Below are 27,126 nucleotides of genomic sequence, written 5' to 3' on the forward strand. Positions count from 1 at the left end.
GATTAAACGTTTCCGCCTTCATGTAAACTCTGCTTTGAAAAACATCTCAGAAAAATCCAACTGGCTGTTTCATGTGGTTGAGTTCACATTTTATTTGGCAGGGTTACAACTCGAGGAAGGAATTTATTGCAGCTCAAGGTCCTTTACCCACCACGGTCAACGATTTCTGGAGGATGATCTGGGAGAAGAATGTGCAGACTCTGGTCATGCTGACACGCTGTAATGAACAGGGACGAGTGAGTATGAACACAAACACCACAACTCGCAGGACAAGCATGTTTACACACACAGACACACACAATGTACTCCCTTATTTTAAAAAGAAAAATGTGCCTTAAGCAAAAGCATCTTATCCTAAATGACATCAATGACACTTTCTGTGATGGAATTCTTTACATCAGAAAAACTAACAAACAATAGGAAAGAAAATTAGCAAGAACACAAAAAGCACTCAGTGAGCATAAATGTCTATCAAGGCAGCTCATTCGCTGGGCAGTAGTTACTTTTAAGGGAATATTATCATATATTTTATATATTTATTTTGTTTTCTTTGATCTTTTTAAATGTCTCCAAAGAAGTGTGCAGACTTATTTGATCAACGAAATTCCATTATGATATACTTGATATAATTTTGAGCATTATTATTATTATTATTATTATTATTATTATTATTATTATTATTGTATTTATGTGGATATAGAGTATTAGGGCCACTGGGAAAAAAAAGGTGGAATGTCTTTTTTTTTCCAGAATTCTGAGATTTGAGTCAGAATTGCAAAAATTAAATCAGAATTCTTCTTTAAATACATCTATAAAAATTGTTGTAACATAATGTGATATTCACCATATATTATTCCTTATTATTCCTTAAGCCGTCAGAATTGTTGTCTGAAGACCAACAAGGATACCAAATGGATTTGTTCTGCCAAATGGATCATCATGGCATTGCCGTATTGGTCCATTTGATCAAACTTTGTTGTTATTATTTATTTTATTTTCAGTTGTTACAGATGGGACAGACATGACGGGGGATAGGAAAGGGAGAAAGAAAGAGAGGAAGGAAAAGAAAAACAGAAGGAAAAGGGACAGTGAGAAAGGGCACTTACAAAGACAAAGAAAAAAAAAAAAAAAAAAATCTCCTGGATCACCTGTTGAGAGAAAAAGAAGAGAAGACAAGCAAAAAAAACCAAACAAAAACAAAGCAACATACTAAACACAACACCATCACGTTAATCTAGCTGAGTGTGAACAGCAGTAAATACTAAATATTGAAAGTTGTTGTGTACACGCAGGACAGACAGCGCACAATGTGCTTTGAAGTAGCAGCTAAGAAAGGTGTAGTTTATGTCTACGAACAGTGAACACCCGTGTGCACACCTGTGTGGATCAACGCTTGTATACAAAAAAGGTTTCCCCATGTAACGGTCTGCTAGAGGGTGTGGAGGGCCATAGCCCCGTCCCCCAGGGCATGAAGCAGGCATGGAGGAGATCCAGGCTCCAGACATCCAGAGGCCCCAGAGTGCGAGAGCCCAAGGAGTACCACCAGAGGGGCATCCGTGCCACCTTCCTGGGAAGGGCTGAGGAGATCCCCAGACGAGGGGGTCACCCAGTAGCCACGGAGCAGAAGCCAGAGGGGGCTGCACCGGCGTGCCCGCTGGCTCTGCCGGCAGCCAGCTGTGCCAGAGTGAGCCGAGTTGCAGGCCCCGAGGCCGGAGGCCCGAGGGCCCCCTTTTGCCCCGGAAGAGGCCTGAGCGAGCGAAGAAACACAGTCTTAAATAAATATAGCTGTATTGCCACTTTGACCTTCAGATCAATCTATTGAGCTTGAAGGAGATCTCAAAGGTCATGTGACAAACATTTAAAATCTTTATATAGTACTTCCTATATGCTGACCATATATATCACAGTTGTAAGAATCATAGTTTCATAGTTATGAGGCTTTTTGTTCATTTTTGACCAATAAATCATGACCTTGAAGATCTTGGTGGATGTAAGCTATAATTTAATGCCTGGTTTACGTGAGCCAACTCTATAAACCTGTATGATATCAATGTGACCACAGTAATCCCACCCACTAGCTGTCCAAACTTGGGCAAATGGGCAACAAATGAGAAGAAAGTTGCCATAAAGGGAAGGTGACCACAAAGGGACACTGTTTAAGACAGGGGTAGTATCTAGACCTGGTACAAGATAAGTGAGGGTTATTTTGATCACTTAGAATGAGTCTAATAAAGGCCAAGAATGAAACTATACAGCTGAGGAAAAACATTAAAGATCCCCTGTGGTCTATTCATATGTTTTAGTCATTTGATGTTCACCTGAAAGGAAGTGCAGCTTTTTTTAATGTAACTGTTATTTTCGTAATGTTTGCAGTTTTTAAAACTAAAATATTTTCTTTCCAGGTAAAATGTGAGCAATATTGGAGTTCTGGTACCATGCGTTGTGACAACATCATTGTAACATCAACCTCTGAAATACCACTTGAAGACTGGACCATCAGGGACTTTGACATTAAAAATGTGAGTGTTTTTCTGATTGATTTCAATTCAGTTTCATTTGTATAGTACCAGTGCCAAGAGTGAATGTTGTGCCTAAAGACACTTTAAATTGCAAGATAAATATCCTACAATAATAGAAAGCAAGCCCAACAATTACATGACCCCCTATCACCAAGCATTTGGCAACAATAGGAAGGAAGCATAATTCATACAGCATATATCCATATTATATCCATATTTGTAAATTATGTAGTGTCATAAATATTTATAATTTTTCAGAAGTATTTTAAGGAGAGGGAGAAAGACCATTAGACTGCTTAACCCTATGGTCCCTGAATATTTAACATGGTTTACAGTAGGCGTCCCACAACCAAAACGGACTATCAATCAATACTTTTCAGTATCTTCTACCGGAACCAAATTCCTTGTATTTGTCTGCACATATACTTGGCCAATAAACACGATTCTGATTCTGATTCTGATTCTGATCTTAACAAATTTGTGGTAATAACAAGGTCAGTGTTGACTAAAGTTCTCTCTGTTTACATCTATTCAATTCAATTCAATTTTATTTATATAGGGCCAAATCACAACAACTGTCGCCTCAAGGCGCTTTGTATTGTTCAGTACAATAATAGATACAGAGAAAAACCCAACAATCACATGACCCCCTATGAGCAAGCACTTTGGCGACAGTGGGAAGGAAAAACTCCCTTTTAACAGGAAGAAATCTCCAGCAGAACCAGGCTCAGGGAGGTGCGGCCATCTGCTGCGACCGGTTGGGCTATATAACTAATACTTTGTATTATGAGTCTCATGAAAAGACACTTTTGCTTTTGCTTTGAAACATAAATCCTTGCAACAAAATTTTTGTCATGTTGTCCAGTTACCTTTTGAGGTATGTAGTATCGTGTCTCGAGTATCTTCAGCTGTTTTGAGGTGCTTCGCTATTTGTCCTTTCAGGTGAAAACAGCAGAAACCCGAGCAGTTCGTCACTTCCACTTCACAGCTTGGCCAGATCACGGGGTACCAGAAACCACAGAGCTCCTCATCAGCTTCAGACATTTAGTCAGAGAGCACATGAACCAGTACTCACGACACTCTCCCACGGTGGTCCACTGCAGGTTTGACAGAGCGCACATGCAAATACACCCACAACTTTGTATTTATCCAGTGTGACCTGTTTTCAAAAAAATATATCTGTGTTTCTATGCTCTTTATGATTAGCGCTGGTGTGGGGCGCACAGGTACCTTCATCGCCATTGACCGACTGATTTTCCAGATTGAAAGAGAAAATACAGTGGATGTGTTCGGCATTGTTCATGACCTGCGCATGCACCGACCACTTATGGTGCAGACAGAGGTAGGAATGTTCACTTTGTTTGACATGATGAGTGATATGCCACATCTCACTGAACCTTTGCATTTGATATATGTGCAGGACCAGTATGTGTTCTTAAACCAGTGTGCTTTGGACATCATCCGGTCGAGAACGGGGACCAATGTGGATCTAATCTACCAAAACACCGCGGCACTCTCAATCTATGAAAATATTGGCCCAAAAAAAGGGTCTCCCAAAAACGGATACCACAACGCATAGGCCCAGAAATCCATCAGTTCTTCCATCTCTCTCTTCACTTTTAGAAAGAAACTGAGCAGATATCTGTGAAGGGGAGGCTGTGAGCACATTTTCCTGGATTTATTTTTATACATTTTAGGCTTTTGATAACAGTCATCTAGCTTCCTGGATTCAAAATCTGATTTTTTTTATATTTATTTGTTAAGATTTATGAATGTTGACAGTGGACGAAACTGCACATAGAGCTGCAATAATGGATTATGTGTCTTGGACACTTTGCTATAATTGCTTATTTTTGTATTGCTAAGATGTTTATTAAATTCTTCTTAATACTGTATATGACTCACTGATGATTAGATCTTTTTGCTCAGGTAGTGTGATGGATGGTGTACAGGTATTTTTGATCAAGAAAAACTTATAATAACCTTTGCCTTGTATAAAACAAATGCTGGTATGAATACTGTGTGCCTTTTAACAACCTGCTTCACCAATAGGTGGCACTCTTATGTCTTCAAATAGAAAAGAGAAACGTCTTAAATCCAGCCGTCTGTTTGTGCATATTTTAAGCCAATATGAACTCTGCAATGTGTTTAAATGAAGGAGCCTTTTGCACATGTATGCACTGTATTGTAAATAATGCACTGGATGCATTTGTCGTCTACACTGTCTACTATGGAGATGTTTTTATCAGTAGCATTAATATTTTTGGCCAGTGCTTTGTAGACTGTTAGGATTATTTCTATATACATACAATAATTTTATGATTACAATTTTACTTGCCTCAATAAAAAGCTCAGGAACTCAATTAAACTGAACGTGTTCCCAGCATCTATGATGTTTGTACTTTGACGAACTTAGTCCATTGTTTTGTCCTTATTTTCTACATTGTGCATTCCTCACAGAAACTGTAATGTTATGTCACTTCCTGCTACACATCCGATCCTTGTATGGAAATATCCTGTGATGTTAAAATGGCATCAAAGAGCAGGATTTTCCATGAGGCAGATACTTTACTTTTTTTAAAGATAATTCAATAAAAGAGTAAGCCTGTAGCTATTTTTTAAAACTTATTGTATTTTTATTTTATCATAGTGTATTTAAAGCTATTTTGAGCATTTGGGTTTTAAGTGAAAAATATGTATAATAATTACTAAGGTTTTAGGATGTTTTATATGATGCTTGCTGGTACAATGTGAAAATATATAAAGAAAAAGACAAGGATTCAAAATTTGTATACATTTTAACCTGTCATATGAAATGGGATTAAAAACTCTGCAACATAGACGCGTAATACTCCTCTTTTTGTTAAAATCCCCCAGCTTCAATCTGATTAAAGCTCCATATGCTAGCTTTAATGTTACTTACTTATTTACAAAGCTCATATCACTCAGAATATTCACCAAAAAACAAATTGCACATTGTGTGCACACTGTGCTGCGCACACGGCTACTGCAGCATGTCTGATAAACTCATTATGTAAATAGTTTCTAAAATTGTTTGAGTCAAATGGAAGGATCAAAAGGACCAGCATATTACATGACTGCATGCTACAGAGCAGGACTGAGCTGGTACACCTTTGCATTATTCAACTTTGAGGTTGGAGATAGATAAGTGCACCCTCAACAGATGAATAAATAATACTATGTCTGTTTCTTACTTTGTGAGGAAAAAGCTTTTCACAAGGAGACTTTGACAGTTTTACAGCTCAGCACATCAGGCCTTCTGTTGCAAGACTTTGTACAGTATTGAGGTAGTTTAAAGGACCACTTTTTTGTACACAGCGTTGTTTTTCTACAAATGTAAGATTTCTTCAGCATGCTGGCTTAGATAGGCCTGCAGTTTCTCAGGCTTCTACTTTTTTCTTCACCACTTCCCGACATAATTTCTGTCTCATGCCTCTCAGGTCCATAAGTTGGATTTTAAAAACTAGATCTAGAATGCCCCATTTTGAACATAAATCCTGACCTGCAATTGGAAAATTAAAATAGAACAAAAGATAACTGGGTGATCCAAATTTAATAATGACCTAAAACAGCGGTCCCCAACCTTTTTTGCGCCACGGACCGGTTTATGCCCGACAATATTTTCACGGACCCGCCTTTAAATACAACAAAATAAAACTAGTGCCGGTACTGAAAAAAAGAAGATTTATTCATAACACACGTGAAAAGACCCAGGAAAACCGAGTTAACGATAAAAACGATAACAAAATAACGCTGAAAACCGATAAAAACCCTGAAAACCATACATTTCACACCTGAGCCTCAACTCTCGCGGTCCGGTACCAAACGACTCACGGACCGGTACCGGTCCGAGGCCCGGGGGTTGGGGACCGCTGACCTAAAATGCTTATATGCCACAAATCCACTATAATGGATTATACCAGGATGTTTTTTTTCTAACCTTCTCTGAAATTGAAGATAAAACAACAGTAAAGAGAAAGTGAAATATTTGTCATCTGATCTAAGCAAAGTTACTAAACCACTCTTTTTCACTACAGTTTAAATATGGCCATTTCTATGTGAAGACCAGAGCGTATAGGTCCATATATATTTGGACATAAGTTCTGCTTTTTACCTGTTTACTGAGACATATTCCAATTATAGTTAATGGACATAATTTGCAGACTCCCAACTTTCATTTGAGGGTATCCACATTCATATTGGATGAAGGGTTTAGGAATTTATTTGAGGTGTGGTGCTTGCATTTGGAAGATTTTGCTGTGAACAGACAACATGTGGTTAAAGAGCTCTCCGTGCAGGTGAAACAAGCCATCCTTAAAATGCAAAAACAGAAAAAACCCATCCAAGAAATATTAGGAGTGGAAAAATCTAAAGTTTGGTACATTCTGAGAAAGAAAGAAAGCACTGGTGAACTAAGCAACACAAAAAGACCTGGATGTCAATGGAAGACAGCAGTGGTGGATGATGGCAAAATCATTTCCTTGGTCAAAAGAAACCCCTTCACAACCAAGTGGCCAATCAATATCCAAGTCTAACATAAAGAGAAGACTGCATGAAAGTAAATCCAGAAGGTCCACCACAATTGCAAGCCACTCATAAGTCTCAAGAATAGAAAGGCTAGATTTGCAGAGGCAGTGTGAGGGCTTGGGAGTGCACGGCTGCCAGGGGCACTGGGACACTAGTGTTTATTGATGTGACACAGGACAGAAGCAGCCGAATGAATTCTGAGGTGTTCAGAGACATACTGTCTGTTCAAATCCAGCTAAATGCAGTCAAATTGATTGGGTGGTGTTTCATAATGCAGATGGATAATGACCCAAAACATACAGCAACCCAGGAGTTTATTAAAGCAAAGAAGTGGAATATTCATGAATGGCCAAGTCAGTCACCTGATCTTAACCCAGTTGAGCATGCATTTCACTTGTTGAAGACTAAACGTCAAACAGAAAGGCCCCCAAACAAACACCAACTGAAAGCTGCTGCAGTAAAGGCCTGGCAGAGCATTAAAAAGGAGGAAACCCAGCATCTGGTGATTTCCATGAGTTCAAGACTTCAGGTTGTCATTGCCAGCAAAGGGCTTTCAAGTATTAGAAATGAAATTTTTATTCTCAGTTTTTTTTCATTTCTCTAATTAATTTTGAGACCCTAAAATGAAGGGATTGCGTTCAAAAATGCTTTAGTTCCTCACACTTTTATGCAATGTTTTTATTCAACCCAAAAAAGTTTAAAGTCTGCACTTAAGGTGCATCTGAGTTGTTTCATTTCAATTTCATTCTGGGAATTCTGTCCAAATATATATGGACCTAACTGTATGTGTAAATATTAATAATACTTTTATAATAAAAAAATGTGTGAAAATGTTTGCTCTTATAATTTTTCTGCCAAGCTATATGAACTCAAGCTATAAGATCAAGCTATAAGACTCTCAAACTTAGTGAAGCTATATGAACACTTCACTAAGTTTGAGAGTCTTGGGCAGATCTTTATAAAGATATGACCAATATGTGATCTGGATGAACTCCAAATGCCTGTTAAATTCAGCAATGTCCCACCTCTGGGACATGAAATTAGCTCCACGTCAACCCCGCAAAAGTAAAACTCTTCATCTGTCATTTTATTACAGCAAAATTACATACACTGGCAGGGGACAGTGTGCTGCCTAAAGAGTATTTGATATTGCATGCAAACTTATTTTATGACTGCACATTTTATTTTCTACATGGATTATGTTCACATTATGTAATACACTTCATTAAAAACTCACATTGCGTAATACATAATTTATGTGTCAGTAAGAAATTCCCAATTATGAGGTTTTGTTTGTCCTTTTTGACTGGTCCCAGTTTGTGTACAAACGTTTTCGACAATAGTAAATGTAAGCAGACGTGAAACTGAATCTGAAGCGGAAATGTGTGCCAGTGTTTATCTTGTAGGTCACATGCAGCTGGTGTTGTACACTGCTACGGCCACAGGTGGCGCCAGAGCTCCCTGTGTGTCGGGCAGCAGATGAACCGCAGAAGGATCCAGTCTACTCCGCACTCTCCATGTTGAGAGGAACCGAGCAACTTGTTCTCCAACCGACTGTCACAGCCCGCCTACTGTCCCCCCTAAACCACCCAGCTGTCTCCATACAGCCCCGTGCTATGACGCTGGACTGGAAAAGAAGCTTAGGAGCAAGTGCATGATCGTTTCCCTGATCGACAAAGAGTGAGTTTACGCGTCTGTTACTACAGCACGACAACACACCGCTAAGCACAACTTGCTATTTTTAGTCAACGTTACTTGTATCTATACAACTAACCCATGTTTTATGAGCTAACTGCTAGTTAGCTCTGATAGCGCTGAATAACAAAATGAGAGAAAAAATTGCGCGTTTCGTGGCATTCACGCTGTAATTTTAGTCTTCCCATCGTCGCAGCATATGAAGGAATTCGTTCAGTGGTTATAGTAACGCCATTCTGAGTGTTTGGTTTGCCGTCTCTTGGGTAGCAGCTAACCTTACTAGCTTGTTGCCTCAAGTAAACCCCTCATCGCCACGTTAGCGGAGCAGCCCGTGCCCCATGCGGCTGCAGCTTTGCTGTCACTCGTTTGCATAGCAACCACGATCCCCGCCGATGCCCAGGATGGCTGCAACAAGCGAGTGCACGTACCTGTATGTCCTGCTTTTATGTTAAATCAGTTACAGTGTTGCGTTCACTTGCTTTTGTTACAAACTGTAAATAAATGAAAAAGCATGTTATTGTGCTGTTAAGCACATGTGGCAGATGATCATAGCAGTATTAACTGTAGTCATTAATCAAGCAGCCTGTAAAGTCTCTGTATCATCTATGTGCCACGTGGGATGCGACGTTTTGCTTTGACTTTATTGCAGAGTGCAGATAATTCAAAACAGAGCAACGAGGCTGGCAGACATTTAAATGTCAAATATGTGCAGGACAGTCCAAGACATCGCCAGCGTTGGCCGGCTGCACTGTTGCAAGTGTGATGCCAAACGTGTAACCTTTTTCATGGGTTCACCAGGAACACATTGTAAAAGCCAGGTAGGGTTTTCTGCGAAGACCGCTTTGAAACTCACCTTAAATATTTATTTTAATCTAACGACACACGCCTCCTAATAGGACCATATTAATTTGACAAGAAATTAAATGCTCTGATTGCCAAATTCAGGGTTGATAAAAACAGATGTTTAAGTGCCCCACTAGTTCATTTTCAAGTCGTTCAGCCCTGCCCTAATTTCTGCAAGTTTAAAAAGAAATCCCAAGCAAAGCTGATAAAAAGCAAAGAGATAAATACTGGCAACTTACATTAGAAAATGCCGTCTTGTTTTCAGAAATCTATAAACAGGTGATTATCAGTATATGCATGAGCACTTCCTTCATTGGTGCCAGTCTACATTCATTGACAAGTCAGATGCTGCAGTGCAGAAATGCCAAAACAGAGTGTTTTTGGGGTCACTCAGAAGCGCAGACTTCATTACATAGCTTGTTTGTTTACAAGACCACGCTGAGAATGTTTCCAGTACCGTCATGTAGTTCTCATTAAATTGCCTGAAGTGTCTGAAAGGAGTTCCGCCCACAGCAATAACAATAAAAAGTAATTAAAAAGATCCACATCGGCATTTGTGCACATGTTAAGGGTTTGTGAAAAAAGTGCAGCTTAACAAACATAAGATCATGAGTTTCTTCAAACTTAAAAAAAAAAAAAAAAAAAAGTGCAGGTCAAACGATACTCGTGGCATTCGATGAAATGATGACTAACTGTGGAGGCTTTTCACTGCCACTTTGTCTCATCCATCTTTAATTGTGTGGTATTATGTCGAGTCTGGCTTTGCTTGTGATGAGAATAACACTGGAGTGCTGGAGTGCACTTTAGTTAATAGTTAAAGGGTTTACTGGAATGTTTCACCCTTGGTTGAAGTGAAAATAGGTAATATGTGGGGAAACTGCTGCAGAGCTTGACGAAGAGCCAGTTTTAAAGTGTGTCTCTTGTTCACACTCTCTACTTCTTTATTTGCTTTGTTGCTTCAGCCTTTCTGGGTCTGCAAATTCACTGGAGTCAGTCTTTTAAAGAGGGTTATATAGAATGATGAACGTCTAATGTGCACTATCGTCATTCACCATCAGACCAAAAATTGATCTGATATTGAATTACTGCAGAATGTCCTACTATGAGTGGTGGAAATAGCAGAGATAGGAACATGGCAAGCATGAGAAGGTCATTAGTATTACGTGGGCAGTGGAATTAGGTCATGAAATCATTACTAACAGAGACCACGTCTTGTTGCATATCTGATTTAAATAGAGTCTAACACCGCTCATCAGATTGATGTTTAATACAAATTTTTCCACTTTAGAAAAACAAAAATCACATTTGCTTTTCTGTGCTGATCTGTTGACACCCAAAGCGTTGACACATCATGTGACAGTCTATCTTCCTCTAATCAGGTGGTGATATTTAATGGTGTTGGGCCCTAAGCCTATCAACTAGAACTGTGGCTTTGCTCTGTTGTGAAACACAAATGGGGAGAGAGTGGCAGTGAAAGAAGGAAAGAGAAAAGAGCCGTTTGAGTCATTTTCTGTGGGTGGATAGTCCTGCTTTTTATCAGTGCTTTTTCTAGCAGGAAGACACAGCAACAGATGTCCCAACTTCCATGCTGTACTGTGAAGGATATGCAGAAAATACCACATCTCACTGCATCCTGTAGATCAGTCTCCACAGGAGAAGCCAGCTAGGCGTTGATGACGGGTGCTAGGTTCTTGACCGCCTCTCTGTCTTCCAGTCTAAATGCTAATCGCTGCTTTATTTGTTTTTATTTGGAAATGAGATATTTTGTCTGATCCTGATTGTCTCTGTGTATCTGAATGGTAATTTTCCAAAACATACTCTTCCCTTTAAAATGCTACTTTGAATCTGGCTGCTCTTCAAAGTGGAATTGTCCTATTCCAGGGCTGATAAGTGGCTCAGTGTTGTTTCCAGTTCCCCTGAGATTTAAATACTTTCCCCGACATCAACTGGGGGAATCTAGGCTAATACTGCCCCATACTGAATCTTTCTCTCTGCTCCTAGAGAGCGAACGCACTTTTAGTAGCCCATATTGTTCCAAGATTCCCTTCCCCTGCAGAATTTTTTGTCACAAGTTACTTTACAGATGCTAGCTGACATTTATGTTTTAAAAAAGGCCGTTTTTGTCATAGAATATCACCTTTTCCCAGAAGAAAAAGTATTTATGTGAGCACAGAAAAACACAGAAATGTTTAATGTTTTCTTATTCCCTCATGGGTAAAGCTTTTATCCAGATGCACACATTGTTTGCTCAGATATTATTATATAAAAGTCAGTGGGACTTCTGTTATAAATGTCTAATTTGTAAATGTCTGCAGGTATGGTTTTATTTTCTGTAATATTAACACTGAGTAAAACACCCTACAGGTCTGGAAACAATGGCATTTTGTGTTGATCTGAAATCAACCCTGTGGAGTGAGGCAAAGGCTTGTGAAACCACGTTCATGACGTTTAAATGTGGAACTGAAAACTAGATTCTTCTCTTTTTTGATGAATTGTGTATCAAACAGTGCATTCCAATTAATTTGCTATATGATTTAACAACCGACAGCCAGGATTTTAAAACTCTGGGCTCTCTCCGTGTCTCTTGCTTGCTTTATCCAACACACACACACAAAGAAATAAAGCATTTGAGACTGACCTCCTGACCCTTAGAGAGTGACTTCTTACTTTGTTCCAAGGAAACTGACCAGCAGGTGTTTGTATTTATAGAGCATGTTTAACACCATACATCCACCACTCAGCTTTCTACAACTGCCAACGAGTATTCTCGCAGTAGCTAGTGCCTCTGCAATCAATATCCACCTCTCTCTCTATAGGTTACTACATGGAGTTGGTGGTTGTGTAAATGCTGACAGCTTTGGTTAGGGCCCAGTGTACTGTGTGGATATTGTGGGTGTAGTTGTAAAACTTGATTTATTTAAAATAAGTGTCCATTATAGATGCTGTTGTGTTTTGTTGACATGGAATATGTTCACTGTTTTGTTATTAAATAATAAGCAGTCATATGGATTAAGCTACAGCTATTCAGACTTTCCGCTCATAATGTTTTTGTTTGATTTTGTGAATGAGCTACATTAACTATGATGCAATATCCTTTTAAAAGTCTCGATTTGCTTTACGGCTGTTTCTGAGTGGCAGGGCTCGTAAGGAGATTTTGTTCCGTCATTGAAAATGATTGGCACTGTGTGCTGCCCATGTCAGACGTTGATAATCTGCAGTTTTCTGGGATAAGCTGAAGCATCTGTGTTGAGTTTACAGCAGGGCCGTTGTAGATTTCGGACGTACTTTTAACACAGCATTTTTTTATTTATTTATTTTTACAAATGAGGTGTTGCTGAGAGGCTTGGTTACATCATCAGTTTGCCAAATTCCACTTTTATAGGGTCATCACAATCCTCTGTGCTGGCAGGATGATATTGGTGTTGAATTTTTGCCTGATGTTTTCATGACATGCATTTTATTGGTGCCAGACAAATCCATTAATAGCTGTTAATGTAATTCTACAGCTTTACCTTAGGGGATCAGTAGTGTTAGCATTCTGTCTGCTACTATGTCGTCGGTTTTCCTAATGAAGTAACAGGGGGAAAGTGGCTCTGTTACACTAAATGGAAACTTGTGACATCCATCTGTAGATGAACATACCAAGTCACTCCAACAAAACAAGCATTGCCTTAACCTTTCAAAGTGACACTGGGTCAGAGACGATGGGTGATTTCCATGACACAGGACCATCATCTGACTTCAGTCTTAAAGTGACACTACACATAAAATCAGTCTTTTTAACATTCACCCCACTTTTAGGAGAGGTTGCTTTAAAAGCTATTGATCATGAATAGTATGATTTATGCCATTACAGTGGTTTCCAACAGTGACTGAGTGTCACGCAGGGAAGAAAAAATCTATGCTGTTCATAGGAGGTTGTTGAATCACTGCTGCAGCTTTTATCTGTGCTGCCTTACGCCCTCCAGTGTTTATGTGACCCTGCTTCTAGCATTCCTCTCTGCTTCCGCTTTTCTGTCCTTATGTAAACAAATCTTGCTCTCATCTTTTTGTTGAAGGCACAGAGATTAAATTGATAAACGCTCCCATCTAACTCGTGTTATGTGTACTGGAATATTTTTCTTTTATTCCAGATTAAGTTGCTTTTTGTGCTAAAGTGTTGAGCAGCTTTTGCTGATGCAACGTTTGACATTTACGCTTTATTTAATGATTGATTAGTGTCGTCTTCCAAACATACTTCCGTTTTCACAGTGACACATCCACCATGTCCAGCTGAAATGTTGATATTTTTCTTTGGTCTACTAATTTTTGCATTAACTAGGGATGCTACAAGTGCCTTTCCTACTATTATTCTACTATTCTACAGACTTTCAAATATAAGGGGTGTTCTTTTCCAAGAATGTGAGATCACACATTCTATAAAATATCACTATCGTTTGTTTCGTGGTGTCGCAAAATAAACTGTTTACGGCAATATTTTTCCATCGTTTTAAGAAATTAATTCTACAGTGACCATCAAAGTCTTCTCTTTCTCTTATATTTAATATAACCACACTACTGACGGACAAGCGACTGTTTTTATGCGTTGTTGTCAGCAACAGCGACGGTAAAACCATCGCGTGGCTCCGCCGTCCGCTTGTTTATTTTCCACATAAACCTTTCAAAATAAAGCTGAAGATCCTGTTGAGATTTTTCAAAATAAACTGAATCACGTGAAATAGTATGCAGAGTGTTTACGGATGAGAAGCTAAAAAGAGCCGTCAGGTGCTGACAAATAAACCTTAAAACAGGCTTTTCCCCGCAGCATGCTGCATAATAAATACTCACAAAGAAAATTGCGGCCGTTTCAACTTATGTCTAAAGATAGTCAAAGGAGTTTGCAAAGAAAAGCGTCTGGACTTCTTTGAGTTGCTTGAAGACGTTTCACCTCTCATCCGAGAAGCTTCTTCAGTTCTAAGGTCAAATGGCCGAGAGTCACACACATGTAAAGGAAGCACTGAAAACATGTGGTTATCCTAACTGGGCGTTCATAAAGTCAGCAAAAAGGCACAGAAAAGAAGATCAGACACCAGCGAGGGAGGATAAGAAAGACAGACGCAACAACGTTGTCATCCCCTATGTAGCCGGTGTATCAGAGAAACTCAGGAGAGTTTTCTCCAAGCATGACATCCCAGTGTACTTCAGACCCAGCAACACACTCAGACACAAACTGGTTCACCCGAAAGACAAAACTCCAAAACACAGACTGAACAACGTGGTGTATGCTGTACAGTGCAGCGAGGAATGCCCAGACCTCTACATTGGAGAGACCAAACAGCCACTTCACAAGCGCATGGCACAACATAGAAGAGCCACCTCCACAGGACAAGACTCAGCAGTCCACCTGCATCTTAAGGATAAAGGTCACTCTTTCGAGGATGCCAATGTTCACATATTGGACAGAGAGGACAGATGGTTTGAAAGAGGAGTGAAAGAGGCCATCTATGTCCACTGTGAGCGACCATCTTTGAACAGAGGCGGTGGTTTACGACACCAACTGTCTGCCATCTATAATCCAGTTTTGAGTTCCCTCCCAGACGCCTTAACGCCCACTCACATCCTGGGCCATCTGACCTCAGGAAATCACATGATAGGGTGGGGCCAGGTTTCACAATGGGCTTACCCAAACCCTGGCTGATTAGGTCCCACACCCACTTTCACACCTTGGCACATGTGATTAGAGGATCACCAGGGGTCCTTTGTCCCTCCTTGGGGATACTCCCACTGGGTTTAAATCTGGGACTCTCGGCCATTTGACCTTAGAACTGAAGAAGCTTCTCGGATGAGAGGTGAAACGTCTTCAAGCAACTCAAAGAAGTCCAGACGCTTTTCTTTGCAAACTCCTTTGACTACGATGACCTGGATGACTGAGAACCTTCACAGACATATGTCTAAAGATGTATAGTTTCATGCATCTGTCAAAACACTCGACTTTTAACCCTTTGTGGATTAGATAAAATCTAAAGTATGCTTATCCTTGTGCCCCTAGTGTACAATCATTCCACCTTGGAAAAGAACAGTTCAAAGAAGTCATTAAAAGTAAAAAATTACCACGACATTCATGCCCTTGATGAATGTATGTACACTTTTGACCACAACTGTCGACCTGCTGTATAAAAGGTGTTGGAATCCCTCATTTGGCGCCCTCAAAGTACAATAGGCTGCTTTGCTATTGTGTTTAAAGCCTTTTCCTCAAAGCGGTGAATACAGCCTCTCATTTAAAAACGTGACCTCCCACAGCTGCAATTCACTTGTGAGGATGAATTGCCATTCACAGCACAATTTAAGATTTAATAATTGGGCTTTGTCAGAGCAGTACTTGCTGGTGGGACAAATTTTGCATTTATTAACAGTGTGAATTTCACTGCTGGAACGAGAGTTTAAAACTAGACTATCTACTATAGTAGTAAAAAGAAGCAATTATTTGTGAAATTAGCAGTTTGTGTGCAGAGAAAATAAGATGGACTGATTAGTCACTCAAAAGGGGCGTATCCCACAGACTGCTTAGTTTTTAACTAAACATTATTCTTATAGATAAACTAACATATGTCCCCAACATCACCGTCAACTAATATTCGTATTTGGCTCAATATTCAAAGACAGTTTGGTAAATATTAAGAAGTATTCACTAGAGCAGGACGATATGGCCAAAAATATTTATCACGATATATATTTGAAAATTTGCGATAATGATATAATTGATATATATATTGATAATGATATATTTTTAACTCTCAGTGATGCTGCAGTGTTCGTTTGACTTTGGGACCTGAAGCAGACGGAGTTTAGGACCCAGATTACTCCCAGATTTACGAGCACCTTAGTCCAACAAATACGGCAATAACGATGGCCCGGTTGCATGTTCTACAAAAAAATGTGCTTTGTTGTGTATCTGACGGACAAACACCAAACCAGTTCCACATCACTGAAGTTGCACCATTTTTACAAACCAATTCCGGTTCATCCGTTTCACTCAACAGTCCATTTTCCCCCTTCTTATTCTCCGTTGCCGCCGTGCTTTTTCGGCCATATGCGTATGAAAACAAAGGCACTGCTCATGCACGTTTTACCCATATTCTATCGCGATATTTCATTTTCTTATCGTTGCCTAACATTGTACCGGTATTACTGTGAACAGTATAATATGGCCCAGCCCTAGTATTCACTGTTGGTCCCATTTTGCAGGATTGAACTGTGATTTTTCCAGTTTGTGATGCCCCTGATTTATACCAGACTGCTCAAACAATAGACCCCAAAGTAGGAGGGCATGTGATTAGTACATTGGTCTTTAAGGGACATGAATACACTTAATGTTAAGTGGCCTTAGACCCAGAGCCAAATTTTGCATTGAGTTTAAATTGTGGCCATAACAGACAGTGAGTCCTCACTTTGTGTCCCTGTGTCTCAGCAGACTGATTTTTATGTGTTGATAGAAGGTTATGTTCTGTTTATCTGTGCTCTCTGTCTTCACTGGACAGACAGTTCCCGTATACCAAAGAACATTTTTAAATACCTGCATCTATTACCCAATGCTAATATGGATCATAGTCTCAAATTCAACGTTAAGTAAAAGCCTTTGTCAAATTGACATTTCACTTAAAAGACAGAAACTAACTTTATATCTGACTGTTGATTTCTAGCTACGGTCACAGCAAAAATCCTTTGTGGCCTTACGTTTACCTAAGTGGGTTTGCATGGTCATAGATGAGGGTTGTTGAACGAGGCTGCTGATAAGAGGCTTTCCTTATGAAGGCTGTCTGACGTGATAAAAGATCCAACACAAGTACAAATAAGGACAATTTGTATCCATTTAATCTTTAGAAAAATGATGACCTCAAGTCAGAAGAACTGTTCAAGATTGTGACAGGATAGACAGTAGAAGAAGAAGTGAAGTGTTTTAAAGCACAGCGGTTACAGTAAGTCCAGAACTTTGGTTTATTGGGCAAAGATTAATAAAATATTTTCAGTTGGAATGGCAGACATTGTTAATGTTTCATGGGTTGGCTATAATGTTACAGCCAGTACTATATCAAGTTGGAAAACCTATTTCTAGTCTAGTTATTATTCACACTGTTCCTATTTTTATATTGATTTGAAGCAAGTCTGGCTGATCTGGAGAACTGGTTACATGCAACAGAATTATGCTATTAAATTACAAGATAAATGCAATGAATCAAACATTTAAAAAAAATAATAAGTGTGCAATGTAAAGGATCTGGAATCACCATAATTTTGTTGCTTTGCATTTTTTTGCACTGCAGTGATCTTTGCCTCTCATCAACCAATCAACTCAATTCAAGTTGCTAAGCAACTTTAGTTTGGCATGCCTGCAACTAGCCAAACATGCTAAGGCAGGCAGCTATGTCATTGGAAATCTTTTCAGTTTTCAGTAGGGAAATTTAAAATATTCCCTTCTAAAATCACAACAGAGGCTTAATATCACTGTACTGTGTAAAAGTTGTTTACTGAGGGAAGTGCTGTAAAAACCAAATGCATGAATCTAAGGAGCTTGGAAAGAAAAGCGTCTGGACTCCTTTAAGTTGCTTGAAGACGTTTCACCTCTTATCCGAGAAGCTTCTTCAGTTCTAATGTCAAGTCAAGGTCTTTTCCAAGCTCCTTAGATTACAATGACGTGGATGACTGAGAACCTTCATAGACAAATGCATGAATGTTGCTGTGGTGTTTTAATGTAGTTTCAAATATTTAGTTTAAAATGTTTAAAGCAAGACAGCAAGGTACAATCATTTGATTTAGTTCAAATCCATCACTCATTGCATTTTTTTTTATCTGTAATCTCTTTCTTACACATGTTACCTTCCTATCATTGCTTACGAGCCCAGCCTGACTTTCTGCTATGAATGCTGGCATACCCACAATGCCTTAATATCAATGTTAGTTAGCTGTTTCCTTGAAGACTAGCATACAATTTGCTGGTTAGATTCTATTCAGCACTGTTTGTTTGTAATTGCAGGGATAGTGATTGCCCTCTTTCTGACTTATATTTGGCCCACTATGTATGAATGTGATATGAGCCAAACAAAGAAGTACATCGTACACTGTGAGTCTCTTTAGTAAGAGTGTTGCATATAAACTGTCCGTTCTTTACACTTTTCTCTTGGCCTTTGGTCATGAGTTAAGTGCAATCCCAAGTTGTAATAGTGTTGTTTTTATGTGTTACGCAGTTAACTTTATTGGACTGTGAATTGGTCCCGAGAACAAATACTCTTCCACTGAAACCATGACACGTTCTGGGCCACGGTGTCTTACTTCACTTGTGGTTTGCATTGTTTGTACATGTTGTGCATTTCATGATTCTTGTCTTTTAAGCAAAAAAAAAGGGGACAAGCTAAATTACTCATTCCTTGTGTATTTTTCTTTCAGCTTTTTTTGTATTGGCTGTGTGTGTTTGACCTGATCTCTCCTGCACTGCCCCCCTCTTTGTCTTTGTCCCTCAAGTGCTGTTAGCTCAGCGATTCTCTTTCAGTTCACTTCTTATTTAGGTTAGATGTACTCAAGTGTTATGGCTTCCTCCTTTGCTAAGCAGCAGGCACAGATTCCACCACTCCTGGCCACCCTGTGTTTTCACTTGTTGCACTACCATTAGGTCTATTAACATTGGTGTAATCTGCACAGATAAATGCAATTTCTCAGTTTTTTATTGTTTTATTGCGTTTATTAGGGGTATATGTAGTGGAGTGCTGCTTTGCGAACTGATGCTTGTGTTTGTTTTCGTTTGTAGATTTGTGGCTTATCACATGTCCCAGTTGTGTGTGAATAGACAGGTTTTCAAGAAACGTGATTAAAAGTGATTTCAAGGGAAAACAAATGTAAGAATGGGAGGTGAAAACACAATTTTTAGCTGTAAATGATGAGAGTGAATGTAAATATGTAACATCAAATTAAGTTCACTTATGTGGACATTGAACTGTCTGCAGTCATATTCCTGCTGTCTTGCCTCACGTCTTCCTGGAGTCACATCCTACTGAGGTGTGTATTTATCTAGTGTAAGAGAAGTAGTTCTCCATAAATATGATAGTGTGTGTCATTGACTGTCTACATTTGAGTATTACTTCCTTGTGTTCTGGTAAACACAATCTCCTTTCCAACAAAATGGGATTGACAGTATCAGCATTTAATCTTTCCTTTTCATTGATCTTTTTTGAGGGGGAAATTTGATTCATAATTTTATTACAAGTCAACTTTAGCTAAAGGTGCAGGCTTGTTCTGACTTATTGAAATAAGGACTGGGAAAGAGTGGGGTGGGGCCTTAACACAGTGGTGTGACCAGGAGGAGCATTAGCGGGAGAGACGTTGGGGGTGAGGCAGGTTTGAGCGTTTGTACTGTGTGAGTTAAAGTGAAACCTTATTCTAACTTGTGCATCTCTGCAGGTGAGACAGGCTGATTCAACAAAAGCTTCTGGATGCAGTGTCTCCTGGGGCTCAGGTGAAAGGTAAGTTGAGCTTTCAGCTGCTGGCCCACTCTTTAATTTCTTAGTAATGAATACACTTAGCTAAATTGGATAGCCATCTGTTTTAGCCTCAGTTAGTCAAATGGTTTGCATGTGCTGTTAGCATGTTACAGTCCAAGCTTACATGTGCTTGAGTACTTTAATTGTACTTAAATGTACTTAAATTTGTGAACTGATTTTCTCAGTCCATCACCCTGCTTTCAATATCTGACACTAATGCGAGCACATTTTTACCCAGCGTTGCCAGGAGGGATAACTCAGTTTCTGAGCAGAAGTAGGGCACGTCTCTTAAGGTGTGAAGCAGACTCTCTGTTTCAGACAGTTTTTATTACATTTAAGTAGAATATTCTCTGTCTACAGCTATTTGATCAAAGTGTTGGCTAGAGCAGTAAAGTCTGTGTTTGTTCTGTGTTTGTGTGCGCTAGAGTTTGTACACCATGTGACTTTAGAAGAAGAGAAACAGTTAGAAGTGAGATCAGCAGGTTACAGGGTGTGTCTGATTCGCTTGGTTTAGAGGGGAATAAGTGAGGTTTCACAAGGACAGCTGGCCTCAGATGGATACTTCTGAGATGGGCAAAGCCCTAAAACAGGCAGTTTGCCTGGGGAACATGGTGGTCTCTTATACAGAGGCAGGATGTAATTACTAGTTACTGGCTTTTTTCAGTCTTCTGTATTACACTGTGTATTTTTGTCTCTCCTGGAAGGATAAAAATATCTTTGTACACGTTAGCTGTACAAAATACAGATTTCACTTAGCTCTTTTGCACATCTGTCTAGAGATGGTGACCGTCGATTTTCATTTACTTAACAAATGTAGCCTTGTTACTGTGAAAGATGTCACTTAGATGTTGTGGGAATAATAATTATAATGACACAGTAATCTTACTTTACTTTCAGTGTGCTGAAATTGTGTTGCCATTATGTAGGTTAGAGGTACTGCTTTGTGTTTCTGCGTAGCCCTAGGGTGGTAGCAGACCGTGCCGTGGTAGTTATAAAAAGAGGCACTTGCCAACTCGGTTCAGTACGGAAGAGCTCAGATTCAGCCTTGCCAAAGTTGTTTACGTTGGCATGTGCTTGGAGCATGTGTGCTTTAACAGCAAATTACACATTAACCAGACAAATCCGGTACCTAGGAGCTTACTCCATGACTGAACAGTCAGCGGGAAAATATTTAACCGCAATTTCTCTCACAGATAACACAATTATGATTTGACTTGCGAAATATATGCATTTTTCAAGTCGTGCTTAAGTTCAGTATTCAGTGTAATACAATAAATAATATGTGAGCCAATCTTTATATTTTGCTTTCAAGGAGCCAGACTTTCTTCTAATTTTTAAAGTGGTCCCATTTGTTCCCATTTCTTTAGCTGATTCAGTGAAAAAATGCCAAAGATGGCACAATTTGACAAGCATAAAAGAGTGTTTTGCAACAGTGAGGTGATTTCCAAAGAGCTATTAGCCAAAAACTTGGCGACACCTGGCTTTAGCTGTCAGACATTCCTGGGCTTGTGTTGTTGGGCATGCTAGGGAAATAATCAAATTGTGTTGCTATATCATGGATATTGTGAAATGTGACTTTTATATCATGTAAAAATGTATCCATGTTATCACAGACATTATGATATGCCACAGCCCTACAGTGTGGTGTTGACTTCTTAAGAGAGCGGAACAAAAAGCAGCGAGTTTTCTTCTTATCCTTCATGAAACTGCAAGAACGATTGCCTAAAAGAGTTCAGACTGTGTTGAAGAATAAAGATAATCATACCAAATACTGACTGGTTAGAATTATACCAAATATTTTTGTCTTTGTGACTTGCATAGAATACAGAATAATCAAACATGAATTAGATGTGATTGGGCCAAGTTATTTAATTAAACTAAAAAAATAAATAGTTACTTGGCTCTTTTGCAGTTTAATTGCATGTATTGAGTCCAGTTGCAATTTGGATTTGAAATCTCTTAACTGTTCCGGATTAACTCACATCCAGCCACTTTTACACCATAATTTAGTAGAACTAAGATTTCTTACTTCTGACAACTATTTTTGTGGATACTAAATTATCCAAAAACTATATGATTATCATTTTAACACCAGATTGCATCACAATACACACTGGATAAAGATGTAAAGCGTACAAGGAGAGAAACACAAGAGCTTTTTATGGCATAGAAGTGGAACCTGAATGCAATTTTCTAAACATTTCCACTCTGCCACCTCAGCTTTGTTTGTCATACACCAGTATACACCAGTTTAAACGCAGGGCGATGATCACATTTTTGTTTACTCAAGTGGGGAGAAGGCAGACTGTTGTAATATTCTGTATCCAATATCTCTGTCAGCTCAAATCTAAAGTTAATTGTGGTTGAATGATAAAGATGTTTTGTTAGGAAAGTACTGAAATGCCAAATGCCGCACATTTAACCAATAATCTAATAGTCTAAATTTCCAACCAAATAACAAAAGACCATAACAATTAATGTTTTTCTTTTTTTAGAAATATGGAAATTTTTAACAGTGGGATGAAATCAATATTTAGGCTTTCTTAATGCTAAAAAACAAACGGCTTTGAGCAACAAATTACTGGATTTAGCATAACATGGTTGATTTAATGTTCTACATTAGCGTTCACAGGCTTAGCAGTTAGCACTGACCTTTCAAAACATGAAGGTCCTGAGACTGATCACCATCCATTACCGATCCTTTCTATATGTAGTTTGCATGTGTTTTTTTTTTCTTGTCTCCTCTGTGACTTTTCTTTCATCAGCGAAATTAATTTTTTCAAAGTGCTCTTCAACAAAACCTGGCTAGAGAAGTAGAGTTGGTCCCCTGGCGCCAAACTCATCCTAGTTCTTAGGACGGGTTAAATGCATCAAATGAATTTCTCTGCCGGGATCAATAAAACTTAATTTAACTTAGAGTAGGCTTCAGTGTTACACAATGTTTGCCTGGAGTCATTTCATTAAAGAATAGTTATACAATCAGGAGCTGACCTTGCTGTAATTAAAGAACAAATAAAATCCAAAGTGGTTATCAGATAGAATAAATCAAAGGAGAGCTGGTAATGACATCTGCATTGACTATTGTAGAACACCATTCAGAGAAAATGTTTAATAAACAAAAAAAGACCTAAGTTAATGAGAACAATACTCAGTAAATGTGATGTATATTTATTGTGCTTCTCGTGATTTGAAGAGTACCACCAGAGTACTGGTGACATGTGGAGCCCTATAAGAACTGCCTACTCAGTATGAAACAGCATAATATGAGCAGAAATGATGTACCACTATGTGCACACAGTTCAGTTACAGTGCCATTATAAATCTAAGTAGTTGAGGTTCTTGCACATTGGCAAATAAAACAGAATCTGTTTACAAGGCTAAACATCATTAAGGCATGTGTAAAACTATTAAAGTAAAGAGTTATGAAAGTAGTATCTTTAGGTGAAGTATTACTATAAAACATTAGTCCTTTGTATCTATAGCAAAGACTTGCTGTAGATTAGCACTCTGGCTGTTTGTGTCAGTGAATAGTTGAGAGCTCCTGCCAGCATCATAAGTGTTCGTTATTGTGGGAATGATGGGGAGACAGAAAGAGGGCAGGTGGCAGACGGGAGACGAGAAAACAAAGTGGATGGACGATCTGTGAGAAGTGTTCATCTGTTGATTTCCCCTGAAATCTTTCAAAGGACAAACCTCCTGACTATAACATGATGCAGTTCTTCTCCAGTTATGTGCGTAGTCTTGCTTTTTACTGTCCTTTGTGTCATATGTGGGATTTATATCTGTGACAAACTAAATGAGGTCTCGTACAGTAAATTGCATTTTTATTTATGGTGTCTGTACAGCACTGTGTTTTGTTTCCTTCTTCTTCTTCCTTTTTTTGGTCTCCCAGTATAATTCAATTAAATGCTGGGCAGGATGAACAGAAGTGTAGTCTGCCCTCATCACACTATGTTAATTTAATTCCTCATGTGACAGGACTATCAAGTGACTGTTTGGACAAAGGGAAGAACTTGTAGCAGGTTGACCCAATTACTTCTCATTAAATGCTTTACAAACCACAAGCTGTGGCACTGTCCATTCAGTATGCATATGAGATCACCCAGCAGTCCAGTACAGAGTGAACTGCAAGGAGCATTTGTGTTTTTGTCCCAGAAAATGAGTTTTGCAGCTTGTAAAAGTTGTTTTGAACTCTGCTTGTTGTTCTCTTTTACTGTTCCTCACTGCTGGAATGAAGAATTAAAGGAGCTCCATGCTGATACGAGGAGGGTAGCAGGTCAGGGATTGTGAAAATGATTCCAACAAATGCAGTGTTGATTAATTTAAACAGTGCTCTCATTCAGCATTTGTACTGTTGGAGGCTTAAGAAAAACTGTTTTTTTTGTTTTGGTTGCAAGTTTGCTTCTTAGTTTTATGGTAGAGGATAGGGAAGTACATAAAAACTGTTTTGCCTGAAGCAAAAGGAATTATGCAATATCTGAAAGTTGGTTCATAGATGTAAACAAAGTCTCTTATTTCATGTGTCCACTACTGTGCAACAGTCTGAAGCCACCCTTCATTTCTTTATATTTAACTTTGAAGGAGCCATGGAAACATGCTGCCAGTGCACTAAAAACATACTTGGATAGTGCTCCATAGTGTGTTTTTCTATTAGTCATAAATCAGCCATCCAGGAGCCTCTAACTTAACATTAATGAACCAGCGTGGGATCATTTTGACAGAAACTGGAGCAAAAGGTAGCCGCTAGAGCTGGGCGATATGACCCAAAATTCATATCTCGATATTTTTTAGCTGGATGGCGATATAAGATATATATCTCGATATTTTTTAAAAGCCATAAAGTAAGAACAAAAGAGAGTTCTTAGTCAAAGCTGTGTCCCAGATGTCACACAGGCACTTTTATTAACATACAGCATAGATGTACATGAAAAAACTACTCAAAAATAAATTATGAGCATTTATTAAATAATGATGCTCCATAAATAAAAGAAAACTATGTTGTTTTGTGCATAACAAAGAGCTCACAATTGTGCAGTCAAAATGTAAACTATCAGACGCTGAGCATAATAACAAAGACAGATTTCACAGCTGCTCTGTTCCCAACTTCTACTGCGTGACTGACAGCCTGGAGTTTGAAATCCGCTTCCTAACCACGTCTCTTAACAGGTGCCATTTATGGTCCTTATATACACACAATACGGTAATATTACGTTGAAGCACAGTATGTATTACTCCGCGAGGCTCCTCGGTAGCCGTAATGCTCCGACAATCCATCAAGCGGTGCAGCTCCGTAGCTTACCAAAGTCGAACTAAAACATTTTTTGACAGATTGCTGAGCGCTGTGTATCACATAAAATCGGTTCGTGGTCATCAAGCACAACCAGAATTCATACAAACGGCGCGCAGTCAACTTTTGAGAGAATGAAAGGATTTTAGGCTGTGCAGCCCCTCTGGGCTGCATGGCGTTAGCGTGGCTAGCTCATTAACACGTTGACGCCGTCCAGCCAGCCCCACGCACGGGGCGATGCGCAGTAACTCGTTAACGGAGATTTGCCGTGTCCATCTTGTCGCTGCCTGCAGGTGAAGCGATGGGGGAGGAGGGGGAGTTGTGTTCAGTGAAGGAGAGCCGAGGTCGAGTAACGTTGCGTAAAGACAAAAGTGGACGAAAGAGAGGCAAACTTGTGGCTCCACAACTATAATTATAACGTAACACAGACTATATCGATATAAAGGATATTGTCACATCTTATATCTCGTATAAAAATATATCGATATTTTTAAAAAACTCGATATATCGCCCAGCTCTAGTAGCCGCTATCCAAAGAAAAGCTTTGGAATCCTTCAAGAAGTCTGGAGAACCATTCCTGAAGACAACTTAAAAGAAATGACAGTAAAGCTTCCCTAAGACAGTTCAGGCTGTATTGAAGAATAAAGGTGCCAAATATTGACTTTCAAGTCTGTTAGAGTTGCACAAACTCTATTTTTGCCTCATGCACGGTATTTCCATTTATGTTTGCACGTTTCAATAAATTGCTACACCTTTTTCCCTTTGGCTTGAGACTTTTGCACAGCAGTAGATATAGCTTTGCAGTAGCTGCGCTTTAATTTGCTTGTGTTTTTTGCTGTCTAGATTTCCTGTACACCAGAATGCACTGACCATGTAGATATATAGCCAGCAACATTAATCAGGCTTAAGTATTTTTAAAGTGAACAGTGTGTAACAGCACACGCTCAAAACTTGCATGGAACTCTAATCTTACTGCTTATTTTCCCTGGAACATTTGCATTTTCTCCTGTTTGTTCATTGATGAAGTCACGTAGCTTTAACACTTCTTTTAGATATTGTACTGACTATCAGTCAGTTCATCTTTTGGCCATGACATATCAAGCTGATAAGAAATCAGCAGAAGTAGGAGAGTTTTATCAGGTTGAAAACAGACATTCCAGTGAAAATGGATTATTTATTGCAGAAAGTATGAGACATAATTTGGTGTTTGGAATATTATAATACAAGGAATCTGCAATCAGCTTCTGCTCTCATCTTCTCTCTGGGTTGTTTTTTGCATTACCGTTATCTATCTGACACCTTGTCATCCGTTATCCCTTGACATCTTAAGCCACGCAGCCTCCCTCTCTCTGCTGGCAGGCATCTTTGTTCCAGTCCCTCACACCTCCTGTCTCTCCAGCAGAGAGAGACAGTCTCCCCTGAGGACCACACTTAGCCAAGCTCATAACCTGTGCTGATTTATCACACAGGTTCATTTAGGCTCAAAAACAAACTCTGCTGTTGTTATAAATAACTTATAAAGAAATTAATTAAAGGACACAAAATTCTGATGCTACTAAAATTAACCACTTTCTCTATGTTACAGCTTGAGCTAAATAGATTCCTATATATAAATACGTGTTGGCATGATTCTGATTGATTACATGCAGTGATAAGAGCAAAATTAGCCAATGCACACATTAAATGAATCCAAAAATAAGTTAGTGTGCACATTTTTTTGGGTGCA

The 27,126-nt window shown here is 39.0% G+C and overlaps 2 protein-coding genes across 5 annotated transcripts in view; both read left to right on the forward strand.

The window, feature by feature from the left end:
- The window catches only part of ptprjb.1 (protein tyrosine phosphatase receptor type Jb, tandem duplicate 1), a 40,223-nt gene extending 34,864 nt beyond the window's left edge, over nucleotides 1-5,359 (forward strand). For all 3 annotated transcript variants that reach the window (XM_039614717.1, XM_039614719.1, XM_039614718.1), the window contains 5 exons: nucleotides 102-236; nucleotides 2,403-2,519; nucleotides 3,462-3,622; nucleotides 3,726-3,861; nucleotides 3,940-5,359. In XM_039614717.1, coding sequence (XP_039470651.1) covers nucleotides 102-236; nucleotides 2,403-2,519; nucleotides 3,462-3,622; nucleotides 3,726-3,861; nucleotides 3,940-4,098 — 708 coding nt within the window. In that variant the 3' untranslated portion in view covers nucleotides 4,099-5,359. The remainder of the gene's footprint in view (nucleotides 1-101; nucleotides 237-2,402; nucleotides 2,520-3,461; nucleotides 3,623-3,725; nucleotides 3,862-3,939) is intronic.
- A 3,173-nt stretch (nucleotides 5,360-8,532) lies between these two features.
- Nucleotides 8,533-27,126, forward strand: part of osbpl5 (oxysterol binding protein-like 5) — a 47,584-nt gene continuing 28,990 nt past the window's right edge. For both annotated transcript variants that reach the window (XM_031740833.2, XM_039614720.1), the window contains exons 1-2: nucleotides 8,533-8,747; nucleotides 20,034-20,095. The gene's annotated coding sequence lies outside the window, so the exon portion shown is untranslated. The remainder of the gene's footprint in view (nucleotides 8,748-20,033; nucleotides 20,096-27,126) is intronic.

The sequence above is a fragment of the Oreochromis aureus genome, linkage group 7, assembly GCF_013358895.1.
Source record: "Oreochromis aureus strain Israel breed Guangdong linkage group 7, ZZ_aureus, whole genome shotgun sequence".
Lineage (NCBI taxonomy): Eukaryota > Metazoa > Chordata > Actinopteri > Cichliformes > Cichlidae > Oreochromis > Oreochromis aureus.